The sequence below is a fragment of the Topomyia yanbarensis genome, chromosome 2 (assembly GCF_030247195.1).
Source record: "Topomyia yanbarensis strain Yona2022 chromosome 2, ASM3024719v1, whole genome shotgun sequence".
NCBI lineage: Eukaryota > Metazoa > Arthropoda > Insecta > Diptera > Culicidae > Topomyia > Topomyia yanbarensis.
In genome coordinates, this window is record NC_080671.1 from 305,836,102 (window position 1) to 305,848,550 (window position 12,449).

General features: G+C 43.4%; 1 protein-coding gene across 4 annotated transcripts in view; it reads left to right on the forward strand.

The window, feature by feature from the left end:
• Window positions 1-12,082, forward strand: part of LOC131683492 (mucin-2-like) — a 37,212-nt gene extending 25,130 nt beyond the window's left edge. For all 4 annotated transcript variants that reach the window (XM_058965515.1, XM_058965519.1, XM_058965517.1 and 1 more), the window contains 2 exons: window positions 529-8,101; window positions 8,181-12,082. In XM_058965515.1, coding sequence (XP_058821498.1) covers window positions 529-8,101; window positions 8,181-11,905 — 11,298 coding nt within the window. In that variant the 3' untranslated portion in view covers window positions 11,906-12,082. The remainder of the gene's footprint in view (window positions 1-528; window positions 8,102-8,180) is intronic.
• The last annotated feature ends 367 nt before the right edge of the window (window positions 12,083-12,449 follow it).

Consider the following 12,449-nt stretch of genomic DNA (forward strand, 5'->3'; position numbering starts at 1 on the left):
CGCATCACGTTAGCTCCGCTGCATAAGCTTACTTGTTATTGTTCAGTTTATAAAACTTTGGTTAATTATTTCACATTTCCGCTCTTGGATTTGGTTTATTTAGGTTAAAATACTCCCTTTTGGTAAAAAAAACCGCATTAAGTCGAACCTCTATCACTAAAGTCTCTAAACTAGACAATTACTGATTTTATATTATGCTTGAGTGAATGTGGTATTCGGGTTAATGATATTCGGGCGAGTGGTCCATTCGGGTTTATGGCATTCGGGTAAATGGTCCATTCGAGTTCATGACATTCGGGTAAATGGTCCATTCTGGTAAATGGTTTTCGGGCGAACGTCATTCGGGTAAATGACTTTCGGGCGAATGTGATAGAACCTAAATAATACGAGTCATATTTTGGTTAGAAAATTTGTTTCACCTGTTGCCGCATAGAGGGCGCCAATACTAACTTTTCAGCGCAGAGAGATAATTAAGGATCAATAATCTATTGTGATAATAATGTATTGATTTTACATTTTTGTTTTCAGTCGATAACAAATGAACTAGATCCAGAAACTGTATCGTCACCGGCAGAAAAACTTGTATCGATGACTGCACGCTATGGTCAAATATCTAGGATGTGTTTGGATGATACGAAGAATGATTTGGCCGATACTTTCGACGAAGAACAAACTGAAGATCACCAAAGCAGCACCCAGCATCAGTTTGAATCACCAATAATTAACGAATCCGAGGAAGGAATCGAAATTGTAACACCAGCTCGAGCAACATGCAAGTACTCCTTCGAAAGCCCAGTAAGGTGTGGTATACAAGAAGTTACCACACCTAAGCAATCATCCCGTTCGACAGAGAAATCGCATTCGAAGATCGCAGCCAATGAAATAACATCCCACGAGTGTTCTTCGACGGTGTTGGAAGTTCCACAATCGACTCCAGTATCATCTGTAAAAACGTTGTTGAAATCACCTGCAAGATCGGCACATATTGAATCAACTTCTCCTACAAAGCTAGTCGTTTCATTGGAATCTGCGATATCAGTGAAAATAGCCGATTCTAGTCTGACTCCTCGACAAAGCTCACGTTCTACCAGAATGTCGGGGTTGGCTATAACTGTAGATAAACTAGAATCGGAACATGAAACTACCGCACCCACAGTGAAAGAGTTGTACAAGACACCTCGGTCGTTGCGAGTTCGAACATTAACCTCCGCTTTGCAGTTGGCCGCAAGCTCAGATAGTTTGTCGTTAACGCCATCACGTGTATCACGCTCTACCAGAAAGTCGGTTACACCCTTCGAATCGCCTACAGCTACTGTTCAGGTACTCACAGAAGGGGAAGCAACTCCAGTTCCCCACGTGAGACTAGAAGAACCGGGACAGAAAACATCAGCACAACCTGACGCTGTATTAACACCGATAATCTCAGATGAAACGACAACTGAAAATGAATCCACGAAATTTGTGCAAAACAGTACGAATTCTTCTGCAGTGTCAAATGTCAGTTCGAAGGAATTGGAAAATGAAATAACTGAGCACTTCAAGGTGGAATCTTCACCACCACCACCGAATGTCAGTTCAATAGAATCGGAACATGAATCTACTCTTACACTGAAAGAGTTTTTCAAGACACCGCAGTCGTTGCAGTTGTGTGAAAAATCAGATAATACGTCCAAGTATTTCGATATGCCCACGACTACTGTTCAGGTTCATATGGAAGTGGAAACAGCTCCAGTACGTCATGTGAGATTAGAAGAACTGGAGCAGAAAACAACGGAAAAACTAGCCACTGTGTTGTCGCCGCTTATCTCAAGTGAAATGACAAATGAATCCACGATATTTGTGCGAAAAAGTATAAATGGTATTTCAGCATCGAATGTCAGTTCGAAGAAATCTGAACACGAAACGGTTGAGGCAGTCACAGATAATGCTCAGGAACATACGGATGTGGAATTCTCTCCAGCACCGAATGATAGCTCAATGGAATCGGAACATGAAACTACTCCCACAGTGAAAGAGTTGTTGAAGATCCCTCGGTCGTTGCGCGTTCGCGCATTAACCTCAGCTTTGCAGTCGGCTGCATGCTCAGACAATACGGATGATTCGTTCTCGACACCATCGCGAGTATCACGCTCTATCAGAAAGGTTACACCTAAGCACTTTGAATCGCCCACGGCTACTGTTGAGGTATGTACAACACCAGTACCTCAAATGAGATTGGAGGCACTTGAAGAGAAAACACAAGCACAACCTGCCGCTATGTTGACGCCGATTATCGCAGGTGAAACGTCAACTGAAAATGAATCCACAGTATTTGTGAAAAACAATATGAATACTATTCTAGCATCAGATGTCAGCTCGAAGAAATCTGCGAACGAAATGGTTGAGAACTTCGAGACGGCCACAGATAATACTCAGGAACTTACGGAATCGGAACATGAAACTACCCCCGCAGCGAAAGAACTCTTCAAGACACCTCGGTCATTGCGAGTCCGAACATTAACTTCCGCTTTGCAGTCGGCAGCAAGCTCAGACAAAACGGATCGTTTGTCGTTAACACCGTCACGTATACTACGCTCTACCAGAATTTCAGTTACACCCAAGCATTTAGAATCTCCCACGGCTGCTCTTCATGCACTTAAAGAAGTGGAAACAACTCCACTTCCCCAAGTAAGATTAGAAGAACCAAAACAGAAGACAGCAAAACCCCCCGCTGTATTGACGCCGATTATCTCGGATGAAAGGACAATCGAAAATGAATCTACGATATTTGTGCGAAACAGTATGAATTCTTCTGCAGTGTCAAATGTCAGTTCAAACGAACCGGAAAACGTAATAACTGAGCCGCGTGAGATATTAGAGGAACTGGAACAGAAAACACCAGCACAACCTACTAAGTTAACACCGGTTATCTCAGGTGAAACGACAATTGAAAATGAATCCACACTAATCGTGCACAATGCTACTTCAGTATCGAAAGACAGCTCGAAGGAATCGGAACATGAAACGACTGAGCCCTTTGAGACGGTCACATATATTGTTCAGGGACCTACGGACGTAAAATCCTCTCCAGCACCAAATGTAACTAGTTCAATGGAATCGGAACATGAAACTATCTCCTTGACAGCGAAAGAATTGTTAAAGATGTCGCGAGTATCATGCTCTACTGGAAACTCAGTAACACTCAAGAACTTCGAATCTCCCACGACTGCTACTAAGGTTAATAGGGAAGTCGATGCAACTCCACTACATCATGTGAGTTCAGAAGAACTGGAAAAAGAAACACCATCTACGCACTTCGAGTCGGTCACAGATATTGCGGATGTGGAAGTTTCCCCATCGCCAAATGTCAGTTCAATGGAATCGGAACATGAAACAACCATGAAAGTGTTGTTCAAGACACCATCTCGGTCGCGTCAGTTGGGTGCAACTTCGGAGAAATCAGATAGCACACCAGTGGCATCGTTGCGAGTATCACGATCTACCAGAAACTCAGTTGCACTCAAGAACTTAGAATCGCCCACGGCTACTGTTCAGGTTCGTACGGGAGTGGATGTAACCCCACTACCTGCTGTGAGATTAGAAGAACAGAAACAGGAAACACCAGCGCCATCTGAGCACTTTGAATTGGTCACCGATATTGCAGATGTGGAATCATCTCCAGCACCAAATGTCAGTTCAATGGAATCTGAACATGAAACAAGTATGAAAGTGTTGTTCAAGACGCCGTCTCGGTCGTGTCAGCTGGGTGCAATTTCAGAGAAATCAGATAGCACGCCCATAGCACCGTCACGAGTATCACGATCTACCAGAAACTCAGTTGCATTCAAGAACATCGAATCGCCCACGACTACTGTTCAGGTTCTTACGGGAGTGGATGTAACCCCACTACATCCTGTAGGATTGGAACTGGAAAAGGAAACACCAGCGCCATCTGAGCATTTCGAATTGGTCACCGATATTGCGGATGTGGAATCTTCTCCAGCACCAAATGTCAGTTCAATGGAATCGGAACATGAAACAACCATGAAAGTGTTGTTCAAGACGCCGTCTCGGTCGTGTCCGTTGGGTGCAATTTCAGAGAAATCAGATAGCACGCCCATAGCACCGTCACGAGTATCACGATCTACCAGAAACTCAGTTGCATTCAAGAACATCGAATCGCCCACGACTACTGTTCAGGTTCTTACGGGAGTGGATGTAACCCCACTACATCCTGTAAGATTGGAACTGGAAAAGGAAACACCAGCGCCATCTGAGCACTTCGAATTGGTCACCGATATTGCGGATGTGGAATCTTCTCCAGCACCAAATGTCAGTTCAATGGAATCGGAACATGAAACAACCATGAAAGTATTGTTCAAGACACCATCTCGGTCGTGTCAGTTGGGTGCAACTTCGGAGAAATCAGATAGCACGCCCACGGCACCGTCACGAGTATCACGATCTACCAGAAACTCAGTTGCATTCAAGAACATCGAATCGCCCACGACTACTGTTCAGGTTCTTACGGGAGTGGATGTAACCCCACTACATCCTGTAAGATTGGAACTGGAAAAGGAAACACCAGCACCATCTGAGCACTTCGAATTGGTCACCGATATTGCGGATGTGGAATCTTCTCCAGCACCAAATGTCAGTTCAATGGAATCGGAACATGAAACAACCATGAAAGTGTTGTTCAAGACACCATCTCGGTCGTGTCAGTTGGGTGCAACTTCGGACAAATCAGATAGCACACCCTTGACACCGTCACGAGTATCGCGCTCTACCGGAAACTCTGTTACGCGCAAGCACTTCGAAACGCCCACGGCTTCTGTTCAGGTACTTACAGAAGTGGTAACTACGTCAGTACCTCATGTGAGATCGGAAGAATTGAAACAGAAAACACCAGCACCATCTGCCGTCGTGTTGACATCGCTTATCTCAGGTGATACGAAGATTAAAAATGGATCCGCGGTATTTGGGGAATCGGAACACCAAACTATTGATCACTTCGAAACGGTAAATGATATTGCTCAGAAACTTACAGATGTGGAATCCTCACCAGCACCAAATGTCAATTCAATTGAAGCGAAACATAAAGCTACTTCTGCAGTGAAAGAGCTGGGCAAGACACCTCGGTCGTTGCGCATTCGTACATTAACCTCCGCGTTGCATTCGACCGTACACTCTGACAAAATGGATAGTTTGTCGTTGACACCGCCGCGAGCGTCACGCTCTTCGAGAAGTTCAATTACATCCCAACATTTCGAATCGTCCCCAGTTCCTGTTCAGGTACTCACACCAATGCATGTGAAGTCAGAAGATTTGGAGCAGGGAATAACACCAGCAACATCCGCCATTGTGTTGACACCAGTTATATCAGATGAAACGATAATTAAAAATGAACCCACGGTTTTCGCGCGAAACAGCATGAATGTTACTCCAATATCAATTGTCAGTTTGAAGAAATCTGGAGGCGAAACAACTGAGCACTTCGAGATGGTCACAGATATTGATCAGGAACCTACAGATGTGCAATCCTCTCCAGCACCAAATGTCAGTTCTCCCAGAGTGAAAGAGCTCTTCAAGACACCTCGGTCATTACGAGTTCGGACATCAACCTCCGCTTTACAGTCGGCCGCAAGCTCAGACAAAACGGATAATTCATCGTTGACACCGTCGCGTATATCACGCTCTACCAGAAAATGTGTTACACCAAAGGATTACGAATCTCCCATGGCAACTGTTCAGGTACTTAAGAGAATGGAAACAACTCCAGTGCCTACCTCAAGATTAAAGGAACTGGAAAAGAAAACACCAGCACAATCTGCCGTTTTGTTGCCACCGGTTACCTCAGGGGAACCGACAATTGAAACCGAATCCACGGTATTTGTACCTGTGCATACGGAGGTGGAATCATCTCCAGCAACGACAATCAGTTCAATAGAATCGGAATATGAAACTACTCCTACTTTGAAAGAGTTGTTCAAGACACCACGGTCGTTACAGTTGGGTGCTACTTCGGAAAAATCAGATAATACGTCTTTGTCACCGTTGGGAGTACCACGCACTACCAGAAACTCTGTCACACCCAAGCACTCCGTACCGCCTACGGCTACTGTTCAGGTTCTTACGGAAGTGGTAACAACTGCAGCACCTAAGTTGAGATTAGAAGAACCGGATCAGAAAACACCAGTACACTCTGCCGCTATGTTGACGCCGGTTACCGCAGGTGAAACGACAACTGAAAATGAATCCACGGTATTAATGCAAAACAGTATGAATGTTACTCCAGTATTAAATGTTAGTTCGAAGGAATCGGACTATGAGACAGTCACCGATATTATTCAAACACTTACGGCAGTAATATCGAATGAACCGGAACAGATTATGACTCCTATGATGAAGATGGACATTTTGGAAGAAACAGTTGTTTCTGACGTGCTGCATGGTCATGTAACATCTGAGCGTCAAAATTTAGAAGCGACTCTGGGACCAGATGGTTCAGAAACCAAAGAGACTCCAGTATTGAAAGAATTTAGAACCTCTAAACGTCCGCTGCGTGGTAATGTATCAACCCCCGTGATAAATACTATAGGTCCATCTAACGAAACAGAACGTACGGCAATACCTTCTAAGCGCGAGTCATATTCCAGCGAGAAGATACATTTGGCAGACGTGAAAAAAACTCCAGTACCGAAGGTAATACCAGAAAGCGAACAAGATGACGTAATGACACCTTCGCTGGATGTGCTGTTCAAGACGCCTGCACGATCCATGCGTAGTAAAGCAACCACTTACGCAGTTACACCAACTACGTCGATTATATCTGATATAGATTCCACAGCAGCTACACCAGTACGGGTGCTTCGTTCAATAAGCACAGGAAAAACTGCGACGTCAGATTATCCCGATTCTTCATACACCACGCAGGTGGCGAGTGTGGAAGGAACTCCAATACCGAATGTCACTATGAACGAATCGGGCTATGGTAATACATCTTCTTTGGAAATTTTATTTAAAACGCCTATTCGAACGGAGAACGTTAAATCATCAATTTCTGCGAAAAAGATGCACGTCTCAGTAGAGTCGGTTGTGGATGACCCTGCCTTGACGCCGTTTAGAAAATCAAATTTAGTTGATGTCCAACCAGCAGCTGTAACTGATCGAATTGAATTGTTGTCAAATAGTCCGGTAGTTGACTGCTCGGACGCAATTTCAACTCCATATGGGATATCGAAGAAAGAACTGGCGATAACGCCATCATTGCGAGAGTTGTTCAAGACACCTGCACGCAGCAGTGATCCGGATGTTTTCCAAAGTAGCGCTTTTGGGATGATACCGATGTCTTCAGAAGTAGCAAAGACTTCGAACAAATTAGAAGATACGACCATTACACCAGGCCGGCCAACGCGTTCTACAAGGAAAGTGCCTTTAGTTATTACTGAAACTACAGCTACGACAAATCAACTGCACACATCATCAGAAGTTGACCGATCTATACTGTTAGCCATCGAAATGCCGCCACAGATATCAAAGTTGACTTCATCCACATCTAAGTCTAACAACACTTTGGCTAATGTCGCCGAAAAACTGACGCCAATATCGATTAAGGCTTCCTTGACAGCAAGCAGTGAGGTTGACGAATCATCTTCCGATGTTGCAGCGGAGTCACACGTCCCGACTTTGTCAACAACGCCAGCCCGTTTGACGAGGAAGCAAAGGGTCAATTTGGAAACTTCTCAAATACTTATTAATCAAACTACAAGCTCTGCCATTTGTGCTAATCGTTCTGCTAGAAAAAGTGTCGTTAGTCAATCACATTCCAAAACATCAGACATTTTAGAAAAGGATATTGTTTCTGACCTTGTTGATCTTCCTGAAACAACCGGGCTGTCCAATGACGTATCGACTCCTAACAATTCAATAATAGAGGTGGAATCTTTGTCGAGTACCCTCGAAACCCCTAGCACAGCACGCACCAGGCAATCAGTAAACAGCTTGAATGAAATAACTGCTACTCCACCCAATGATGCTAATGGGACGACAGCAGACTCTATAACTGTTTCTGCGGCTGAGCACATGACTTTGACTGCACAAAACGAACCGTTGCTAAGAGGTAATTTCGCTAAGTTTTCTTTGAGCTATTCTCAAACCAGTTTTTAAAATATTAATTTTAGATCACATATTTCTTTCAGGAACACCAGTTATGTTAGTATCGGAAAAATCGGCACCGGTAAAAAGTCTGACAACGTCAATCGCTAAAAATGTTTCGTCTTTAGAAATAATGGCAGATCAATCTATTATCCAAACGCCTGAAGTTTTAGTTTCAGACATATCAAGACCATTCAAAACACCTGTCAGTCACAAATGCATTACATTATCCATTAGCAGCACGTCGAAAATGAAGGATGTAGCGACACCTTTAAGTGTTCCATTTGTAATCGAAGAAACGCCATCGAAGGATACTACAGTGTGTGTCGAGAGCACACATATCTCTGCATCGAAAAGGGAAGAACAAGGAGAAGTTAATTCAAATGAAACGTCTTTTGTTTCTCCAGGTTTGCTGAAGCAGATTTGCGAAAGAGTTATTTCGTTGGAACACGAAGTACAAGCGCTGGATGAAACTACATTTAATAGTATCAGTGCTTCGGAAGTAGTTGAACATCTAGCGGACTCTTCAACACCATCATTAACGACTGAAAATACAACAACATCCGGAAGTGCGACAGGCGGAACCTCAATTGTTACCACCAAAAGAAAGCTTTACACAAAAAATAGTCCGGAAGATAGAACTCCAGAGGGACGAAAATCGATTGTCGTTCGAGCGGTTAGCGGTGATGAATATCTAAACATCGTTGATCAAATATCTAACTCAACTGAGAAAACACGAAAGCGCCATGATTCGGCGCATGATAAAGATGATACGGGGGAAATGGTTAGAAAAGTGCTTCCAAATCGTTCATCACGGCGAAAAATCAAGTCACTGGCTGAAGAGAATTTGGCAGGTGCTTCTCCTGAGCCCAAGTTCGTCAAGCCTAAGTCGCTTGAAAATAACACTAAAGTTGATAATACTAACTTGTCTGAAAACGAAGTGTTAGAGCTTAAGGAATTACTTAGTGGACGCCGGAAGGTAATGTTCAACGATCAAATTCAAGTGAAAGAAATTAATTCACCAGCCCTGGTTGGCGATATTATTAAAAAGGTATCGGCACGTGGACGTGGTCGTAAAGCTCAACGAGCCGTAGAGGTAATTGTTCGAGAAAACTATCAGACCATTAAACCGTCCACTAAACAACATCAGGTTGCTTCTCATGACGCAGAAGAGGCAACAAACGATAAAAGTTTCGGTGAACCATCTGCACCTGTAGCTGAACCCAATGATTCATCTACTATAGTAGATAAGATTGACGCCCCGGCTCCAAAACGATCTCAACGAGGAGCACAGAAAAAACCTACAAGCAATGTGAAGCAAGTTCGGACTAGAGTGTCAAAGAAAGTTTCTCTGGAAGACGTCGATAAACTGACTGAAGAAGATATAAACGAGTTAAACAGCGACAAACAAGAACAAGAAGATTTTGTGAAACTTGGGCGGTCTCGGTCGACCAAGAAGACTCAAAAAGAAGTGAAATCAAAGACATCGTCTTACGAGAATGCTGCTATAGAAACTGGTGAAAAATCAAAGATTGTAGAGGAAGGCAAAACAACTACACCATTTGAAGATATATCTGAGCGTGAAGACGATAGAGATGTCATTGCTTCGATTCAGAAACGCTCTAAGCGTGTAGCGCGAAAAAAGAACTCATCCAGCAAACAAATCCCACATAGTTCAAACGAATCTCTCGAGAAACCTGCCGGGCAATTGAACACAGTAAAAGCTCATGATGATACTAATATAGATTCAAAGATTGACGACATCGATTCGCTAATTGACCCTGAAACTAATAAAGATCCTAGTGATACGAAAACAAAAATAACCCGTCGTGGGGCCCAAAAGAGCAAACCAGCTAAGGAAATGGTCCATATAAAAAAACCAATAAAACCTTCAGAAGAAAAGGACGAAAGACAAGATATAGGAATGAATGAATTAAATGACAAATCGGTTTTAGTAAATATTCAAGATACCATTACCGCGAATGAGATTAGTGACGAGCTTCCAGTTACAACACGACCTCGGCGCGGTGCGCGAAACACAAAAGCTTCGAACAATACGAAATCGCAACTCCCGAAAACTGATGCAGTGAAACAGACTTCTGTGGTAACTGATGATCAAGTGGAAGAGCTGATCGTTACATCTCGTTCCCGGCGTGGACTACCGAAAAAGGATACCACTGTAGATAAACTATTACCGGAATACTTGCATGGCGTTAAGCCGTCGGGCTCTATTGATGGAATTGTCGATTCCTCCGAGATATCTGAGACCGTCGATCAGTCTAAGGAGGTGCCGAAGAAATCTCGTCCGGCGAAAAAAACCACGGCGAAACGGTCCACGCGAACTGGCAGAGGTATCGCTAGCAAAGCTGATTCAGCCAAAGACGACGCAATTACAAACTTAGATGAAAACTCTGAAATTTCACAAAGTGCACAACCCTCGTCTGATACCGACAAACCTGCTGGAACCAGAATAGTTGAAGGTTCAATTGTTTTAAAAGCAGCTGCGGATTCAACCAGTCAGGACGACACCGATCCGGCTCCAACGAAACGTGCTGGTGGTCGTGCAGCTGCTCGAAGCAAACCAGGGAAATCGAAGCTTTTTGACCAAAATAAAGCTACACTCATCGAAGAGGAATCGACTGCTTTGGAAACTAGCGAAGACATTTCGGGCTCCAAGCAGCGTATTGTTGGCCAAAACTTCAAACAACCTGTTGAGCAAGCTCCACCTGCAAAAGTGCAAAGAAAAGGCAGGCAAAAGACGAAGCATGTAGATAATCCAGTGGAGCTGCATCAGACTATTGAGGAATCTTTGAATGAGTCTCACATGGTTAAGACCTTGCTGTCCTCGTCTCATACATCGACTCCTTTATTAAAAACATCGGTCCCAGCTGAAGTGGAAAAATCGCACGAAGTTGATGGAAAGGGTAGCCGTAATCGAGGACGTAAGATTGTACACCCCATAATTGCCGCGCTAGTTGAGGAAGAGTCTACTCTACAACGTAGGTCACCAAGAGGACATCGCGGTACAAATGACGCTAACGTTCAGGAATCAATACATGATGCAGAGTCGCCAGGAACTCCTGTAATGAAACGAGGTCGGGGGCGTGCCTCCGCGAAGAGTCAACAAGCTAAAGAAACAAAAGATAACCTAACACAAACGGAAAAACAGCAAACAACGCCTGAACACATGGTACCGCTATCAAAGACTGAAAAACGTAAGCGCGGAACCCAAAAAAAGCAAGACAAAGAATCGAAAATCACTGAAAGTGGTGACAACACAAAGTTACCGACAATTCAGGAAAAGGAAGCAGAGCTCAGCGAAAAAATTCCTAAGCGAGCTAGACGAGCTCCTACTAGAATGCAAGAGGTCATGCAGAACAGTTCTGATGTGGATTCTACTCAATCAAGTATAGAAAAAGACACAAAATTACAACCTTCTAAAAGCAGGGCTGGTATAAAATCTAGTGCCACTTCGAAGTTGAAGGATAACTCGGCATCAACCAAAAGAATCCGAAGCGAGGAATCTGTGGAAATAGCCGAAATCGAAGAGGAGGAGCAACCAAAAAAGCGAACAAAAACTACAGTAAAGGCTGCATCACCGCCGAAGAAAGATGCCAGTATCCCACACACTTCTACGGAACAAATTGAAAGTCCGTCACAGAAACGTACTCGCCGGGGTGTTAAAAAAGCTGAACCAGTGGACATTGAAATAGAGGTTTCCTCGCCATTCACTACCAATCGAAAACGACCAGTGCGATCACGGAAGTAGCACGTATGTGAGCTAGTGAAGCAAACTGAATGAAGCAAAATTCTTTTTATTTTTTGATCGCTCACGTTCATTTTATTTGTTTGCATAAAAGAAAGCATTTATAGATCTTGAGTTTGTTTGTTGCTTGAATTATTTTTTATTTTATTTTTAATACCTAATACAACATAAGTTATCCTATACTGTTTGCTAAATGAACTTAATCTGTGACCTTGAATCTTGTTTATTTCACGATGACATCCTAGAACACTGATGAGAAAATTAGAGGCTGCCTGCTTTGCACGATCGGTAGATAAACTATCTAATAGCGTTTTCTATTTTATGGGGTTTTACACCTGGGTGTGGTATAAAACAGGATAAACCGACTACCCGGTGTAGTGACTAATGTCAAAAACGAAAGTGCCTGAATATACAATTACAGAACCCAAGCATTCTGATTGCAGTTGAGAATTGAAATCTCTGATCAACTTTAAATTCAATCCAATTCCATCTCAGTAGCGTACGTGGTTGGTGATATTCCAACTACCTTTGAATAGGCCGTATATTT